The following is a 20,608-nucleotide window of genomic DNA, read 5'->3' on the forward strand; positions in this document are numbered from 1 at the left end:
TAGAGAGAGGGAGTGAGACAGTCTGAGTGAGTGAGACAGGGAGGGAGAGAGGGAGATGGAGGGAGGGAGACAGATAGAGGGAGGGAGACAGTGAGAGATAGATAGAGAGAGAGAGAGAAAGGGATGGAGGGGGAGAGAGAGATGTGTGTATGCCGGGTCTGGTGGCTCAGTGGACGAAGGGGTCCGCTGAAGGGACCTGTGTTAAACCTCATGGTCAGAGTTTTTTTTGTTGCTCTAGCCCCACCTCCTCCCCCACTGCCCCCGCCCCCGGTGTGGCCCTCGGACACAAACCACACTGTAGATTTGGCCCCGAGAGAAAGTTTGCGAGAACCCATGATCTATGCCATCACACCAGGGCATAAGTCAGAGATATAGCCTTTCTTTTCCCTTGCCCATGATGAGTTAAAAATGATTGCCCATAATGTAGTTAAGATTTAGATGGGGCGGAATATGCACTGCTCTGCTTGCAGCACTGCTTCTACGTAGGTGGCGACAAATGTGGCAGGCTCTTGGCTAACAAGCTGCGGGCTAGAGGCCCTCCTCCAGCCAGATGGCAATACAGTCACGGAGAACACATCAATAGCGGTCACCTTTAGGGATTTCTATGCTTCTCTCTATGAGGCACAGGACTCACAGCCTGCAGACACGCAGGCCTATCTGCATGGTGCACGCACGTCTAGGCTGACACCCCAGCAGGTTGACTCTCTTGACCAGCCCATTCATGTAGAGGAAGTAATTGCAGACATAGTACACCAGAAACTGCTTAAATTCCTGTGCCCAGATGGCTACATTGCCCCTTTTTAGGTCGAGCATTTGAGACCTCTTGTATGTACTTTAGTATATAATTATATGTGTATGTACTTTGTGGGCTCTGGAGATCAGCCCTAGGACTTGTCTGCTTCCAATTAGGGACTTTTTTCTGATCAACTGCCTCTATTTAACTGTCTTGATAGAAAACGACCAGTAGAGGTCACTAAAATACTAGAATTGCTTTCTGCTTGTTCAACTGCCTCTATTTAACTGTCTTGATAGAAAACGACCAGTAGAGGTCAGTAAAATACCAGAATTGCTTTCTGTTGAGGGACAATAATATTTTTTTCAAATTTTGTATTTTCAGTGATATGACCACTGAAGGCCCTGATTTTATATTAAAAACAGTGCTTTGGACTATACCATTTCCCGCTGAAAGGCAATATTTCTCTCCTTGTGTTCCCATACTTGGCGTGTCACGTAGTTTGGTGCTTACTTTCCTTCCATGTTAAAGAACAGTAGTGTTTCAGCACCCAGGCTAATGTGCTGCATAGCTAAATACATATAAGGTCCCAAAGGCGAGACTGATTGCATTGCAAATGCTTGTTTTATAGATTGTTCTGCCAGGCACTCACCCCTATGCTCACTTGACTCTTTAACTCACTTGTGGCTAAGAGCACCCTCTCGCATACCATGCTGGAGGCATCCATTACCGTCATACCCAAACGAGGGAACAATAAACTGCAATGTGGCTCATATCAGCCCATTTCACTCATAAACATCAACAACATTTTTTACCAGATTGATAGATTGTGATCAATCCAGGTTCATCCTCCATCATCAGTGCGGAGATAATACCATAGTAATCCTCCCTTCAAATAGTATCAACACATGTAATCATCTCAATGTTGAGTTATGTACAATACTTTTAGCAGCATTCTCATTATAAATAATTCATAGTTGTTCAGTTGTTTTCCCAAGTGAAGTCAATCAAGGCTCTTGAAATTTAAAATTTGTTCTTTATTCAATTCTTTATGAAAGAAATACATAACTCAACATTGAGATGAATACATGTGTTGATACTATTTGAAGGGTGCAGGGCTATTTTGTGCGTGTAATTTCTTGAGATATTAGGGGAATTGCCTCCTTTTTTCTCGTTTATGGAACGCAGGGGATTGTGTTCCAAGCCACTTGCACCTTCACCGTGTTGAGCATTACGTTATGGGACGTTGGAACTGGTGCAGGCACTAAAGCTTTGATCCTCATCCCTGTTGTGATATTGGCAAAAAAAACTGTTGAACCGAGCATGGGAAAAAGCACCAACAAATAGGGTAAAGTATACAGGAATCAATGTCCAAACACCTGGTACCCATTGCTCTGGGGAAACCTAGAAAAGTGCTGTGAAAACTGGACCAAAAATTACTTTACACCTAAGATTAGGTCATTTCGAGTGCTGTCTTCTTTCTGTAGTTTGCTGTTCATTTGATCAGTGGCTTAAAGAAAACTTTATTTGAGTCAAATTGAAAATAAAGTATGCTGGATCCTAATGTGGTGACGGTTTAGTATTTAAATAGCTCTGCAAGATTTCCATGAACTCTTTGTGAGTGTTATTGGGATAGACAATCTTGAAATCTACAATCACTGTTATCTGAATTTTCGAAGGGTTGATCATCAACCATGAGCATTTTGGTAACGATAGTTGAAACCGAGGTACATATCACTACAAATTATGTGTTGGGAGTGTTTGTTGGAATTGAATCCAGGATAGAGTTCAGTCTTCGACGAATGGGCCATAGGCAGTGGTATAGGTTCACAATGCCACATTCCATCTTGGAGCTTCCAAGCATTTAAGAAAAGCCAAGCTCTTACAATCTATCGGTAGTAGCAACGATGACCAGAATAGAAGACCGTTATTCAGTAGACACCAGCAAACTGGGTGGATTAGGATACAGATGGTCTCTAGCTTCCTGGTTGATGGGAGTCTCACTGGCAAGCAGACTGTATTGAACCAAAAGGCCGCTTTCCATCCTCTGACACCCTTGGAGCCTACAGCAACAGGTTCATATAAGGTCTTGGATCTATAGGAGAAGAGCTCAACAGCAGGACCTTTACCAGCAAAGATACTCTGGAAATGTACACAAGCATCTTTGCTCGAGTGGACTGTCTGAGAAATATCATCATCCAGGATATTCCTAGATCAGGACATGGACTTGCAGGGCTTCTTGTAAAGTACATCTGGTGACTCGTGTGCCATTTCACAGACAGAATCTATCTCAAGCAGATGCTTTTATTTCCAATCATCGGGAAGAACAGGGCATTCATAGACTAGTTTAGAAACACTTAACATACCACAGGGGTGGTTCATTTAGACTACTGAGAATCGAACCAATCAGGACCATTCACCCAGTGGACCTAAATAACCATAAATTCACTGCATGCTGTGCTGCTTGGTATTAACAATAAATATCCTTCGGATTCAGTGGATGCATGTGTCAATCAATCACTTTGTTAACAGTGGTTTTCTCTTTTGTAAGGTGACAGACGAGGCAATCAAAATCTGCCTTACATGACCATCAACACAATTTTCCTTCGAGAGCACAACCGGCTGGCAAGGGAACTAAAGAAGTTAAATCCACATTGGAATGGAGAAAAAATTTATCAGGAGGCACGGAAGATTGTGGCAGCTTTGATGCAGGTAATGATTGAAGAGCTGGTTTCCTCCTTTCCATCCATTAGCAGTGGGATAGATTTGCCGCGTATTACCATGATGTCTATGGTTTTCAGTTCTACTTAGTGTGATCACCCCACTGTAGGTCATTACAAACACTGTCTCCAGAAATGACATTTTCACCGATAAATCGTTGATGCCAAGTGTGGTAATCTAATTAGTTAATTGGAAGTAAAACAAGACTAGAACACCCAGACTGCTTTAGGCTATCACACAACCCTCCAGTACTGAACACAATGTCTATAATGACCTGGAGGGAAATGGTTGCTGTGGTGCTATTCTTACTCTATGATTGATCACTATGGCCTGGTTTTAGGTAATGGTATCTTGAAAATGCCAAGGCTAATTGAACTTGAGCCAGTAAGTTTTGATTTATGGTGGCCTAAACCTCCCTCCAGAGGATGGGCAAAATTCAGAACTAAAGCAGCAATTGACCTAACTTGCCTTTGGCAGACACATGGCATTTGCAAAATATTAAATGCATAATGTGTTCCACCACTAACACTCCACTACGAACTCAGATATTTTGCTTCCACTTTGCGAACCTTACCACAGTCTAAGATGGCGTATGTGCAGTTAGGTCTAAGTAGGATGTGGAGATAAGTGTATTCTTGTTTTAACAATCTAGTGACCTCCACTCGTACCCCCCCATCCCTCTCCCCCCTGACATAACAACTCCCACCCACAACACGCCACCATCTGAACACACCACCGCTCGGAGTCTATCCACCCATCCCCCCCACGGCAGATCCCTCTCCCTCCCCAGCTCCCTCCCCACTCTCACCCACGACACTCTCACCCTCCCAACCAATCCTACAGAACATACCGCCTCCCCTACCTTAGCATCCCCCTCTCTCCCCCTCCTATTCTCAGCCCCCACTACCCTCCTGTCTCCCCCACTGTCTTCAGCCTTCACTCACTCTTCAACTCACCTGCACCGTCTCCCACTGACGTCACTACCTATGCCTCCCACCCACCGCCTACTTCACCCACACCCCTCGCCCACAAACCCGCCCACACTTTGAATGCCATCCCACTCATTATCACCGCAGAACCTTCCAACAACGCTAGCATATCCCCCCCTCGATACCCTGCCCGCTTTCTAGCTCACTACTCAACCATTCACCAATGGCTCTCACCACCAACCCCATCTCCAATCCACCTCTTGACATGACTTTATCCACCCTCCAACAAGTCAAAGAGGATCTTCTACAAGTCAAAAAAGATGTCCACGCAATCAAAGACCTTCTCTTCTCACAGCCCAGTCTACCTCCCACCATCCCACTGCCCTACAAACGACGCACCCTCCCTACACACCCTCGCCTCCAACGACACCCGCGCTGGCCGACTATCCCCGTTCGCAATAACTTCCACCGCACCCCAGCGTGGCCTCAGCCCACTGTCGGACCGCGACCTATGCTCTCTCCTACGCTCTTATGGCCCAGGTCCGGTAAAACACATATCCAACACACACATCCCCATACCCACAATTATTACAAATCCTCTGAGGCTCCCAACACTCAACAACAGAGGTTCCGTCCCTAACAACCTCAGAAAAGTTCCCTTCACACTAGAAGACTCGACCACCCTTCTCTCTCCCAAACTCAAATGCATCCTACTCAATTGCAGATCGGCCCAGAGCCACTGCTCCGACATCGCTGATCTCGTCTCAGCAATGGATCTGGACCTAGCCATTCTGACTGAAACGTGGCTTACTGAAGCCTCTTCCCCGATTATGGACATACTAGTCCCCCCCAATTATCACATCACTAGACTGGACAGGCCTCCGGGCAAGACGGGCGGGGGAATTGCATGCATTTTTAGGAGCAACCTCTCCGTTACTAAAGCCACCTCCCCCTCCCCTACCTCCTGTGAACTCCTCTGCCTCGACATCACCAGCGAGGGCAAACAAGTTTGTGCTTTACATCTCATCTATCACCCGCCTGGTGACAACCTCATATTCACCCAACAACTCATGGACATGATCACATCCAATGCCGGTCGGCAGACCACCCAAGTCTACCTGGGTGACTTCAATCTCCACTGGAACGATCAGAAAGACACAGTGGTGAATAGTCTCAAAACTTTCCTTAACGCGCTTGACCTCACCCAAATATGCGATAGACCAACACACGACAAAGGCTCGATACTCGATCTCATCATCGCCAAAGAGAACTCTACCCAATTGGAGGCGATCCAACCCTGTGACTGGTCAGATCACCACATTATCACCTTCTTTATCAACGAAAAAGTTAAACCTAACCCGGCTCAACCAACCAAATCCAAAACCTGGAAAAGGGACATGAAGAATCTTAACCCCTCTACTCTGCCTCCCCACATCGGCAATCTTCTCCTTCCCCCTTCAGGTGCCTCGGATGTTCATTCACTGACCGACCACTACCTTGTCTCTATGAATACAATAGTCAATGAAGTCGCCCCATTGCAACTGAAGAGAGTCTCCACCAAAATTTCTAACCCCTGGTATGACGATAGACTCAATGACGACAGGCGTACTATGCGAATGGCAGAGCGCACCTGGAGATCTGACCCCTCATCACTGCATCTCAAAAGGCTTAAGAACAAGAGAAATGCCTACTTCAGGAAAATAAAGCGCACAAAGTCGGACTTCTTTAGCCGCCAGTTGGACCAAGCAAAAAACAGGCCAAGAAAGCTGTTCGAACTAATCAAGACTCAAACAAAGACACAACCCTTACAATCAAACAGCACAACAAGCGACACCCCACACTGTGAAGCCTTCTCTGCTTTCTTTAAGCTAAAGACTGACAACATAAGAAATGACCTCATCATGGATGTAAGCCGATTCCCCAACCACACCAGGATGTCTAACACTCAACCTAAAAACAAGGCATCTTGGCTGTACTTCGATACCTACTCGGAAGAAGCAATACACAAACTGCTCTGCACCTTGAAGCCCTCTAATCACCTCACAGACCCCCTACCTGCTAATGCTGTAAAAGACTTCATCCCCTTGCTCCTCCCTCTCTGGACCAAAATCATCAACAGCTCCCTGCAACAAGGTCTCATTCCAGACTCCCTCAAGGTGGGGCAAGTCACGCCTATACTCAAGAAACCTACAGCTGATCCGTCTGACCTAAACAATTACCGTCCCATCACCAATATCCCCACCCTGGCCAAACTGCTGGAGAAATGTGTCCAACTCCAACTAACTAAACACATTGACCAATTTGACCTCCTCAACCCTCATCAATCAGGCTTCCGAGCGAAACATAGCACGGAAACAGCTATGACACACATAATTGATGACGCCCTCCAAATCCTTGATCGCAATGAGTCTTGCCTCCTCATCCTTCTTGACCTCTCTTCAGCATTTGACACGGTCAAACATGAGAACTTGCTGGAGCTGCTAAGCACTAGAATGGGTCTATCGGGAACTGTTCTCAAATGGTTTTCGTCCTTCCTTCATAACCGGTCTCAGAAGTTCAAGATCGACAATGTGCTATCTACACCTGTGCCTGCAGATCTAGGTGTTCCACAAGGATCCTCCCTCTCCCCCACACTGTTCAACCTCGTCATGGAACCGCTCGCCACCTTGCTCCAAGCTTCCAATGTCCAATTCCATATGTACGCCGACGACACACAACTTTACCTAAAGCTACAATCCCCGGAAGATATCGAACATCTGAATTCCACACTTATTAACACTCAATCTTGGCTGGCCGATAATCACCTCAAGCTAAATGCTCTGAAAACTGAGTTCCTACTCATCTCACCCCCGGCGAAAATTTCCACCACCCAAACCTGGCTCAATAACCTAACAGCACTCAATGTCCAACCTACCATCGAGGATTCGGCGAAATCCCTAGGCATCACACTCGATGCCAAGCTCAACATGCAGCAGCACGTTAGCAAAGCCACAAAAGGAGCTAACTTCCAAATCAACACACTGAGGAAAATTAAACCCTTCCTCCCTGCCGAAGACTTCCAAACTGCTGTACAAGCTTTAGTCATCCCTCGAATAGACTACGGAATTGTGGTCCTCAGCGGACTCCCGCTATCCACAACAGCACCCCTAAGAGCCTCCCTGAACGCTGCCGCGAGACTCATTACTGGCTCAAGAAAACACTCGCATATATCCCCAGACTTAAAGTCTCTAAAATGGCTGCCTTTTGAAGCCAGAATACAGCTAAAAATTGCCGTTACGACACACGCGGCCGTGCACCACAATGCACCCAACTACCTCGCTCAAAAGTTGTCTATATCAGGAGGTTCGAGATCCAATAGAAGTACAAAAAATCTACTCCTGAAACCTCGTAGATTCCGGAAAGAGAAAACATACAAGCGCTCCTTCTCAGGAATGGCACCCAGGATCTGGAATGCGCTCCCTCCTGAAACCAGGCTCATCTCCTCCACTGCACTCTTCAAGAAAGAGATGAAAACCATGCTTCTGGCAAAGATCTCCTGAACTTTATAGGTACTGGATCAGAGACTCTGCATCGCTTTGTATCACTGTTCACCTTGTCCTCTGGCACTATACTTCTACTTGATGGTGACACTACTACGCTACTCTCTTACTACCGACCAATATATGATACACTTTGGTACACTGTATCACCCTCCCGATGCCCCCACTCAGTGTTCTCTCTATCCTAAGAAATTGGTATAAGCCATCCACACATCCAAGGTCTACCTGAACACTTCTGTAGTGGGATTGATGACTTGTGCCGTCTTATATTACTTGTTTACCGGATTGTATATTGATATGTTTTCTGTACGTTATTATTATCCTACTATGTTTGTGACTATTATACTGCTCCCATTATCCCTGTTCATTCCTGCTGCCCCTACCCCTGTCTCTGTGAAGCGCTCTGATATCTGTAAGGATCTTGTTCGCGCTATATAAAACTTTGAATAAAATAAATAAAATAAATAGTGGACGCGGTATTTTATAGGTAGATAGTTCGACCGCTTTATAGTATACAACAACTTAAATGAGTTGCTTTCATGACTCTTGCTGTGGTCTAAAGTCCTTAACACAGCACAATATTTAAAATAAGGAAGACAGGCCTAGGGAATGGAAGCCATCCTCTACACAGGAGGCAATTATACCGGAGCAAACCAATTTTCATTGACTTTAACAATTTGATTTTTAGATTCAAATTACAAACAGAACAAAAAATGCATCACACTTTATTTAAAATAAACACATTATAACGTCATAACAATCTTTAGTAAAGCTTCTCGAATATTTCTGGCAATAAAAGAAAAAAAATAAAAGAACGGTAAAAAAGAAACATCACCTCTTTGTGCAAGAGTGCACAATTTCTTGTCTTTTACAGCATTGTAACAGAAGACAAAAATGGTAATCAAACATAGCTCAGCTTAACAATCATGTATCATGTATCTCCTAGAACTTGGGGCAGGGCGAAGTCAAGTGTAAACAATTTCTAAAACCATCCTGAACATTTCTTTGAAATTTGGCAACAACAAAATAATGAAAGAAGTCTTCGATATTGTCAAAAATTAAAATGGTTATTTTACTAAACGTAGACCTGATCTGATGCAAGTAAGATTGGTTTTTAAAAAGAGGCATCTCTATACCAAATTCAAAGGGCAAATCAATAGCATATGTAACAATGTATTTTATTGCCTCATTTTGCAGCTACATCAGCCATCAGAAAGCAAGGGTTCACTTTATTTTCTCGTATTCTTGTATATTGCAAGAGCATTCTTATTTTCAATAGCATATGCTTAAGATTAGAATCAAAATGAAGGTTAGATACTCATTGGGTTGCTTATCCACCACTAATAGCTAATAACTGATTGATTGATTAGCAGGATTTATATAGTACCGCTAACCTTTAGAGGCTCTTGGCACTGGCCTATAACTGCCTAACCAAACAAACGTGATTTCAGCTTACATCAGAAATTGAGGAGTGAACAAGAGCACTTGATGTTGAAGGGTAGATCATTCCAAAACTTGGGGCCCTAAAGAAAGAGCGAATACCACACGTTTAGTGGTTGCACTTTGAGACCTTAAGGAGGACAATGCTTCAATAAAATCAAATGAATTAACTAGCCACTAAACTTTGGCTTCTTCATTCTAGGTGATTACCTATAGAGACTACATCCCGCTTGTCCTTGGAGATTGGATGGACATAGAACTTCCTCCTTACAAACGTTACAATGAAGACGTGGACCCCAGAATCTCCACAGTTTACATTATTGCCTTTCGGTTCGCCCATACATCCATTGCACCGTACATGTTCCGCTTGGACAGCAAGTACAAGCCTTATGGTCCAGATTTTAAGATACCTTTCCATCAAACCATTTTTGCTACATGGAGACTTGTTAAGGAAGGTAAGAAGCTTTCCTTAATTCACAATAGAGTTCATATGATAATATTTCACTATGAAATTCATGTCCATAGGCTCTTTATCTATATTTATGTCTGCAAACCTATGCACTGTAATGAACAGAGAACACTTAGCTTTGGCTTGCCAGACTGAACAAACATCAGTGATGTGTGACTGCCCATTGAAACCCATCAAAGACAATTCCTCAGCAGTTGATGAAATACCATAAGGAGAAAGTTTTGCGTTGGGACTCATATCCTTTAAAAGACCCCTTGCGAAAAGCAGAGCATCTTAATGTATAAATAGAAAGAATGCCAGTTGTAATTAGCATCAGGTGAAGGCATGTAACATTTATTATCATGCATACTCTAAAGACTTCACGCGATGTGTTTTGTTACAGATGAGGGCCACTTAAGGAATGCACCTCATATGTAGATGTGTAACAATGCAAGTAAGTCACTATCTACAACCATCATCCACAGTGAAAGTTCTGAAACTTCAGCCCCAAACTCGCAACAATGATGAAGGTAGTGAGCTTATCAACATTATTAGACAGTTGTGTTTACTTCATGGGACACACATACAGTATTGTTCTCTCTCATGAATATTGCAACTGGAACGTAATGCCCTTTTCTGGTTGTGACAAATAGATTATTATGTGTAGACCTGAAAGTCGCATCAAGAGCTTTGCAATTAACAATCCGATGGGATAAGGTTTGATTCTGGTCTGTTTTTCCATTCTTCACCTCAGTAATCCCAATGAGTTGATTGGCAATGTTGTGGTCCCTGGTTCTAGTAATAAAGAAACTAGGGCACTCTATTGGTCCAACCAGTGCAACTGCTCCATCTTCTTAGATGGTGAAGAGAATAACTTGAGAAGTATAATGGAATGCAGTCTGATCATGCCAAGTTCTGCGGGTCGTTTGGGGGGTGGGGTTCTCCATTTCTACTGTTGCTACAACGTTTTTTGTTTAGTTCTTATGAGCACATCTAAATATCATTCCAGGTCTTGAGATCACATCTTAAGTGCTATTCCTATATGCTTGAGGTAAATATCACCACTTTACGGTAGTGTGTGTAACTACTTACATAGGTGTGATATATTGAGATCAGTACAATATATATATAAGCTAAAACCTAAATCTTCTTACATATTTATTGAACAAATTAACAAATGGGTTAGCAGAGTATTAGGACAGAAGAGGTTACATGTAATGTGGGTGTGAAGCTTCAAAAGGCCGTAATTTAGCACAATATTGAATGTTGCAAGTAATAAAATACCATGCAAGTCAGGGGTGGTCTCAAAAATTTTATAGCTACGTTGTCCAGTATAGGTCCACAAGGGAAGGGTCCAAACTAAATTCTCAAGATAATCATTGACTACATAAATTAAATTAATTATAGAGAACTTTATCTTATGTGACTATCCTGAAAATTAGCCATGGGTTTGACCATGAATTTACATAATATCTTTGGATTATCTGATGTTTTCTCCCATGTTGTTCTTAACCCTAACTCACTGGAACCCGTGGTCTGATTACAGGTGGAATTGATCCGCTACTTAGGGGCCTTCTGATTAACTACGCAAAGTTAATGGAACATGACACTATGATGTCAGACGAGGTCCGTGAGAGGCTCTTCGAAACACCTAAGAGGGTTGGAGTAGACTTGGCTTCTATAGATCTACAGCGAGAAAGAGACTTCGGCCTTCCGAGTAAGTCCTGGCTTTTTCTAACGATACAACAACCTCCTACTATATTTTTTTCTATATTCCTCCACCAACATTGTAGCATATTGAGTTTCAGAATGAAGAAAGACAGTCAATTTATTCCTATTAGTGGCTTGGATTCTTTCACCTCGACTTATTACCATTAACATATACAATGCTTTCCACAAGATCTGTAGAGCTTACTTTCTCTTTACCCGATTTTCTGCACATTGTTGCAACCACCACCCCCTTTACACACAGGTGTGTTCAAATGTTTGCCCTTATAAATAATTTTTATGGCTGTGGCTCACACCTCTTCACACTTTCCTGATGTTCTCCTGTTTCTTGCACCACAAGCAGGGCTTAATTTGTGCCGGTGCTTGTGAAAGGCTCCAACCCCATTTTTGGTGCTGGGAATTATTGTTTATCTTCAGACTTTGAGCAAGAAAAAGAAACTCAAAAGCAAGAAAGGAAGAAAGAATATATACTGACTCAATTTTTTCCTTTGAAACTCACCCCAGACGCTTCTGAATAACCCCAGGCTTGTTAAGCACATTGCTACCTAGACATTAATTTCACCTAATGCTCATGTCTTTATCTCACTCTTGCATTCCAGTCCTTCCTTTATTTCATTGTTTTTCTTTTTTTTGTGTGTTTGTTTGTTTGTTTGTTTGTTTCTTTCTCACTGTTTTCCTACTTTTCTCTACCACATTTTCTCTCTCTCTCTCTCTCTCTCTCTCTCTCTCTCTCTCTCTCTCTCTTTCTCTTTCTCTTTCTCTCTCTCTCTCTCTCTCTCTCTCTCTCTCTCTCTCTCTCTCTCTCTCTCATGTCTGATGATATGAAAAAAAGATCCATGTCACAAAAACGAGTGCAGAAGCCCACCACAGTACAAAACAAACACCGAGGGGCCTATTCACAAACTGAATTTTGCAGTACATGAAGTAATACGACAGTAGTACTACTCACGTACTACAAAATGCTCAAAATGCTCTTCACTAATCTACAAGTGGAGACCTCCGCCCCTCCTATCGTCTCTGTGTTGAGAATTTAGCATGTGCAAGCCTATGTTTTATTAGTAAATTTTGGTTGCACAAAGCAAGTGGCTGAAAAATGTGGAAATACAAAATGTAAGGGGTTAAGGGTAAAGTATGGTTGGGTTTAGGGAAGGACATGATACTTCAAACACCCGCCCTCAAAATGTGAGCCCATGTACTTCTTAAGTAACTACTGCCCTAGAGGTTACAAAACATTAGCAATTGTTTTCCAGTCCATCCTTACAGTAATTCACGCATCACACATGGCCACTCACTAATACTGAAACACACTCCCATTGAAAATAGTCATGGCTAACTTAACACCTCATTGGAAATAAAGGTAAATAACAAAAGTAATTTAAAAAATGTAATTGTATATATGCATATATATATATATATTGTTTTGTTTGTTTATTGTTAGAACTATGCATTACTACTAGACAATTGTTTTATTATTTTAAACTGTCATAAGAAACGTAATATTAAAATAAAATTCAAATCTTCAACTTTAGTTAAACAATGTCAAATGTTTTAATTTAATTCTACACATAACTTTTAACAACAATTATTACATATTAAGTAGAGATTAGTATGCTACTGTAGTGGGGATTCTTTTAGTTAAATTATTGTTTCAAAATAGTTATAAATTAAATAGATGTCTTATAACTCATTAATTATTTTACACAATTTTAACAAAATGAACTAGTGATCTATAACATTTTATTTTACTAGTTGAATGTTTATATTACACTTTCAAAATAATTTTACATGTATACTTTATATTAAAATACTTTAAATAATTTTGTTAAATAATAATACATTTTAATATTTGTGCCTATACTTTTAACAAGGAGACTCTACATGTGAAAAATTACTAGTAGCAACTTTACACTGATAGATCCTGTTGTAGGTTGCTTCTCCATGCTGTGGAGACGTGTAAGTGTACACTCTGATGTAAATCTACATTTGGAAATGGTGAATAGCAAACACCTGTACATATACACCTAGGTCCAGTATGAGAGTCACCCATGAGTAAATCTATGTGTGCAAATTTACGTTTGTGAATCAGGCACAGTGAGTGCATATAGCAACTGGATGGCATGGTCGTTGAACCCCAAATTTCAAAAGGGATCAAATGCAACAGATGAGTGGTGGCCACACTCATGAAAAACAAGCCTGTAGATGTAGATATCAAGAACAAAGTGTAGAGCTCAAGGCCCTGTCGAAATCTGTGCACAGATGGGCCAGTTATTCAAGTCATTTTCTCCAATCTTGAGACAAGTTTTGACTTGCTCTGGTAATCGGGGTGCAAAGTGACCTAGAACATGACTTTGTTCCTTATCTTATAGTAAGTTCACACAGGAAGACGTATTTTTAACACCTATAATTCCTTTCTGTGATGTGTCAGGTGTTATCCTAGCATTGGAATGTTGCTACTATGCTTAGCAATAATCTAGTTAACTCATAAAGTGCCATAGATTTTTACCCTGTAACCCACCTGCCCTGGGGTTTGGGGGAGTACCAGTAACTATGTGGGTGCATAGTTTATCATTGATTGCAAATGAGTCGCCACTGAGAAATTAGGAATTACAGGAATAATCAGTAATAATCAGTAATTCCTGGAGAAATGATGCTGGTATTCTCATTGTGGCTACTTTCAGCAATGGAGTCCCTGGGTGAAACTTCGGTAACCCAACAAATTTGACCTTGTAACTCTCACTCCCTCACCCCAACAAGGTACCAGAGACACTGAGTGTGCAGAGTTTAACAAGAATTGCAAATGAGCCCCTGAGATACCACAAAAACATTATGAATTGCTAAAATATTCAGTACTTACTGGTGCAATTTTGATGGTAATTCCTAATTGTGTCCTGTTTTCAGCAAGAGACTCTGTGGGCGAAGCTTGTAATTTTGTTAGGCTTTGAAACACCAGTTTCGGCCACGTTGAAATTAAAATAGGACTCTTTATTGAGGCTTATCCATAGTAAAAATAAACAATATGTACAATAAAGTTGTATGCTATTTACAGCCTCAAAAGTATTGTATGGTAACGCAATATTACACATAAAATATGGATTTCATTGAAATTCAACATATTCAAGAATAACTACTGTACAAATTGACAAAGAACAACACTTACAGAAAAGATCCATTATAACTCCACCTTTCACAACTACACCATGATGTTCATACCCAAACAAGACACATTTTTGAAGACTGTCAAACTTATATAAGACCTAAAACCTTTGCAGTTTGTTACGATTCGATGGAATGTAAATTAAGGTGCAAACCTTAGTGGATTTTGGCAACGCTAGTGCATGGCTAGGTGATGTGTATCCTAGTATTTGCTAGGATCCACCTGTCTTTTGAAAGGTAAATAAGGTACCAACTCCTACTTAGGTAAATAGGCTCACACTCATACTTACTCCAAAGGCATACAAGTTGTTATAGATTGATCCTCAACAAAATAATGTGTTTCATCATATGCAGTTAAGTCGTGTGAAGCATGGCATTTGGTTTACCATGTTATCTTACATACTTTTTATTTTAGAATACAATACCTGGCGGAGGTACTGTGGACTCACTGAACCACACAACCTAGCTGAACTTGCTGCAGTCTTGAAAAATAAAGAACTGGCTAGGAAGCTCTTGGATTTGTATAAGACTCCAGAAAATATTGACCTCTGGATTGGAGGAATAGCTGAACCATTTGTTAAAAATGGACGAGTTGGTCCCGTCTTCGCTTGTCTGATCGGAAGCCAATTCAGAAAAATCCGGGATGGAGACAGGTAATTTGCTAAAGGACAGATGCCTGAAAACCAGTTGGATGTGGATAATTTCTAGTGAACACTAGTTCAAATATATTGCAATTTATAGGTTATGCTTCCAAACAATATTGTAATTAGTAGGTGGTTTAATGTAGGTATGGAATTTGAGTTCCAAATTTGAAGCCATCTATGTTGAGCGTATGTCATTGGGATAGTTGTGGTTCAGAATACAACTGCTGTATTAGCCAGGAGTGACCCAGTTATGGAGTACACCTGTCCTGCGGGCAAAATTAATGGACCTTTCTATCATAAGAAACGGTAGGTAGCGGTAAGGGTTGCTAGAAGAGGTGTAGGTAGGTAATGCAGAGTTGGCAAAGTAACCTAGACAATGATGAATTGTTTTTTCTGACAATTTCTGCGGATATGGCACAATATGCCAATTAGGTTTGTTGGCAGATAGTATATTCTCTTGACAGGGCTTCAACACTCTTAACATATCTCTCCAAAATATTATGAGGACGGAGTGCCTTTATGTGCAGTGGTATATACACGGTCCTCAAGTTTACTGTTCCAGCAGTACTCTAGCAATATCTCAAGAACTCATGTTTTTTGGCTCTCCATGAGTGCTTCCTCATCCAGTCCCCTGGAGGACATCTGAACAGTTCAAGTTAGGCCTTTTCGGCTGGGGTCCAAGGGAAAAACCAACTCATTGAGACCTGTGTTGTGTTCAGAGCTGCATAAATCTTTATTAGAGCATCTCTTCCTATAGATTGACAGTGTGTTCTAGCCTATAAAGGTTTACTGTAGTTTTTTTTGGTCCAGCTTGGCTTGACCTAAAGAGGCAACCATACATGTGTAAACTAAAGATGACCTTGAGGGGAGGAACTCCTTCTAGGTACAAGCTGTAAGTGCTGATGGTATAGGCCACAATGCTGACAAGGGCTGCACCGACCCCGATCTAGCAAAATACTTCCCTGTTGCTTCATCTATTTGGCTTATCAATGAGACCTGTGCAGCTAATACCATTCCTACTAACTTTAATAGAAATACCTCATTTGTGCTTCGCACCCAGAACATGAAAGCATAGTATAAACATACAGCTGAGTTTTCTTTAATACCTGCTGTGAAACTGTAAACTGAATAAATGTATGCCTATATCTCTTGTTCTCATCCCTCCTGGGAGATCTCTGGTATCAAAAGAGACATACATGCAGACACAAATGGCCCTAGACACATTCACAGGGGTTTAAACAGAATGAAAAGTCTTGCAAAGAATGCTAAATGCACTAGCAGTGGAGCAACAGGATGGTGGGAGGCATGGAGGTAATCATGCTGCATGGAATGAATGACCATAATATCAGTTAAAAAAAATATAAATAACTCTAAAATAAACAACACTTCAGGGCCCTAATTGTTGCATTCCGGCTAATGCTGCAGTTCTATCTGTGTCCATATGTTTGGATACAAGAAAGATGTTAGAGTCCATTTAGAGCTAGTTATTCCCCAGTATAATTTCTTCAGCTCTCCTCAGTTACTTAAAGTTCACATGTATATAGATGAGAACAGTTCTGTTTTCAATGTTTTCTGAAATGCATATAGTTAGGCTCACTCAGCTCTTAGGCTTGGGATCAATGCATTCTTCAGTCTGTACCCTGAACCATTAAGATCTTGTCTCTGTGTTTGATCTCATTGAAGGGTGTTGGGTAATCAATTGTATCATAGTTTACCACAAAAAAAATCACCACCAAGGAAACACCTTGAGGGAGCTTATTGTCTGTTTGCAATTCATCACAAGCAGAGGGATTCCTCAGAGTAGAGAGGGCAAAATGGGAGTGTTAGGTTTTGTGGTATGAAGCTTGGAAGGCATTGGGGCCTTGCGGAAAACATGTGCCTCATACCAAAATGGATGCCACATACTAGTCAATGGGTAAAAGTCTAACTTCCTTATAATAAGGAAGCATAACACAAAAATAATGAGAAAGCAGTATAATTGAATAGGTTTTATGTTCAAGTAATGGTGGGTATGTGAGCCTACCAAACTTCAAAATAATTTTACAACTGTAATTGAAAAAAACAAAAATGATGTTATTCACTCGAGTATAGATTTTTTTTTAAATTAAACTAAATGGCTGTCAAAAAAATGTACGAGAACAGAAAAGTGGACTGATAAGACAGGTCTGTGGATAATCCTATAGTCAACCAAGGATGACAGTGTTCCCTAGATCTTCTAAGGTGCAGACAGGTTATTAGGGATTTTCACAGATCATACATCCCCCACCGTTGACTCAATGTGCTCTACAGAGACAGATGCCTCAATCCACATCCCAGTGTTATGCGGAGGTGCACACTGTTTTCATGACATCATCTGGGTACCTTCTCCCAATTCAATTTTATTTATTATGTTTTTGGCTCTCAGAAGAGGGCCACATAAAATATACAGAATTTAACACACAACAATTACAACGCAACAATTACTTTGCACGAAAAAGCAGCAAAAGAAAGAAAAAATATATCCTTAAAACATCCTAGGTAAATACGAAACTGACATATGAATCAAAAACTACAAGAGTCGGACAGTCAGGATACATCTCCAGAGACATATTAATAAATAGCTAAGAACCCTTTAAAAAAGTTAAAAATGTGGAAGCAGAACATTTCATTAGGAGGACAATAAAGTGCAAACAGGAAATCGTTCAAAGTGACAATGCCAAGATCCAGACAGATAACTTTTAACCATCTAAAGCGCAATTTACGAAGCGCGGGGCAAATCAGCAACACATGCATACAGTCCTGGATGTTTACTTTACAGAGATTACACAAAGGAGAGGAGCCATACCATTTAGATAACAATCGGTTTAACGGTAATAAATCATAGCGTAAGAGAAACCAAAATCTGCGGATACCATGCGGTAGGTTCCATATTACATAGGGTTGTGGGAGTTTCCACAGATAGGAATCAAGGAGATGATCTACCTTCCTTTTTCCACAAATTACTTTTTTATCCGTCTGGAAACACAAGTCCCATGAAGCTGCTTTTAAAACAAGTTTTAAATGTGAAGGAGAATACAAAAACAAGGCAGTTTCATCTAATTTTAGAAGGGTTACAGCTTTTCTGAAATTACGAACAAGTTGAGAAAACTCATTAAAATTACCCAATAATTCACTTTTGAGGAGAGCTCTCATTGTCCCTACCTCAGCTCTTGCAAGGCAGGCCACCCATCTAACAAGGGCCGATAGTCCCTGTACCCAACTACTCCTGAGGCCAAAGTCGAGCCTACAGGCGGCCAAAGAGCACGCAGTGTTTAGGGAGGCGAGAGATCTTAAAAGTTTCCCCTCTATCTTATGGCAAAAGTCCCACTTTTTCACATCTATAAGTTCAATACCATACAAGATTGTTGCGGGGATTTTAGATCTGTACACTTCCTATAAAATCGGAAAGTGCCGTTTCCCCGTTGCATGGTATAGAGAATTTAAACCTTTGCCATGGGCAATAGCTTTGCGTGTACAGTGCTCTATGTGGAGTTTCTCACTCAAGTTAGCCATAACAATTTTCCCCAGAAAAGTATAGGACTTTACAACCTCAAGTTTTTGGCCCCCGATAAACCAACCAAAATCAACAGAGCGGCACCTCTTCGTACCAGCTATACACATAACTTTACTTTTAGCAATGTTAATCTTCATATGATGAGCCACAGCAAACGTATGAAGAGTGTTAAGCCGATTTGCGAGTCCTTTAGGGGTTAGATCCAGAATAAGGACATCATCGGCGTACATCAGGCAAGATATAGGGGACCCCCCAACCACCGGGGCAACGCCCTCACTGGAAGACAGGGCAGCGGGTAGGTCAACCGTGTACAGGGAAAACAGGAGGGGGGCCAACAAACAGCCTTGTTTAAGGCCATTCAAAGAAGGAATTATGTCCGATAAACCCCTTTCGCCCCCCATCAGGACCCTACACCAGGTCTCTGTATGTAGAGCCCGCACCAACTCCAACAGGTAGGATGGAAGACCAAGCACTGCCAATTTTCTCCACAGCGTTCCGCGGTCCACTTTATCGAACGCTGTGGAGAAATCAATAAAGGCAGCATACACCACCCCACCTCTCACCTGAACATACTTATCAGTAACCACATGAAGGGCAGTAAGGTTGTCTAACGTACCGTGGTCCCTACGAAAGCCAGTCTGTTCTAACACAGGATATTATTCTCCTCTACCCAACCGGAGAGGGCTTTTAGTAGACATTTCGCAAACACCTTTCCGATGGAGTCGAGGAGAGCAATCAAACGATAATTACTGGGGCCATCCCTAACTCCCTTCTTAAAAATAGGGACCAGGATACTTCCCCTCCAAGAAGCAGGGACCATTTTCGTCATAAAACATGCTTTAAACAGGGGAAACAGGATTTTACTCCACCTTACAGGATCAGACTTCAGGACCGTCATAGGGAGTTCATCGGGTCCCATTGCCCCGGAGACCCGCATGCTTTTTATCGCTATCTCAATTTCCTTCTCCACGGGGTAATTAGTAAGACCCAGAGGAGTAACACTGATGGCGATATCATTGCCTAAATTGACACCAGTGTCAATATCGTTACTTAAAATCCCATTCCCTGCATAGAGGTCCCGGATATAGGAAATCCAGTCCTCTTCTGCTATGGGGATAGGGGAGGTACCTAGTCTAGAACCACACCCCTTACCAATTATTGACCAAAAATCTCTGATCCTGCCATGGACAACCGATTCCCTCAGATTAATCCATACATTGTCCTCCCTTACTTTTTTTAATTTCAACTGGAGTCTGCTTCTCTTTCTTTTAAGCCTTGATATTTCTTTTCCACGATCCATAACTCTATCAAGATATTGTTTGCGAACCAGTTTGTTTATTTCCTTATTCAGACTACGCAATATGCTCGGGACCGCTACCCTATTTCTAGGTCGAAAATTTTTCTTTTTAGCATAAAATGTAATATTACGTACAAATTCTTCAAAATATGCTATTTCATTCCCATGCCACTCATTTAAAATTAATAGGGTATCCTCTAGAAAGTCCTGTACCCCATTAATGGCGGTGGGATTCCAATAGCACCTTCCCGAGGAGGCATGACAAGCGACCTCACCACCCTTTAGAGACCAAGGTGCGATTGTCAGAGGCTTTAAGGAAATAGTAACAAACAGTATACTATGGTCGCTCAAAGGAGTAGATATTATCTTAAGGTCCTGAACCAGAGGAAACAAACCATAGTCTGCAATAACATAATCCAAGATAGAGGACCCAAACGGAGACTT

General features: G+C 41.6%; 1 protein-coding gene across 1 annotated transcript in view; it reads left to right on the plus strand.

Annotated features, from left to right (window-relative positions):
* Positions 1–20,608, plus strand: part of LOC144799390 (myeloperoxidase-like) — an 84,956-nt gene that overhangs the window by 57,054 nt on the left and 7,294 nt on the right. Inside the window, exons 7-10 of the mRNA XM_078670681.1 lie at positions 3,285–3,445; positions 9,565–9,817; positions 11,357–11,527; positions 15,107–15,344. Coding sequence (XP_078526807.1) covers positions 3,285–3,445; positions 9,565–9,817; positions 11,357–11,527; positions 15,107–15,344 — 823 coding nt within the window. The remainder of the gene's footprint in view (positions 1–3,284; positions 3,446–9,564; positions 9,818–11,356; positions 11,528–15,106; positions 15,345–20,608) is intronic.

This window comes from Lissotriton helveticus, chromosome 12, assembly GCF_964261635.1.
Source record: "Lissotriton helveticus chromosome 12, aLisHel1.1, whole genome shotgun sequence".
NCBI classification, from domain to species: Eukaryota; Metazoa; Chordata; class Amphibia; order Caudata; family Salamandridae; genus Lissotriton; species Lissotriton helveticus.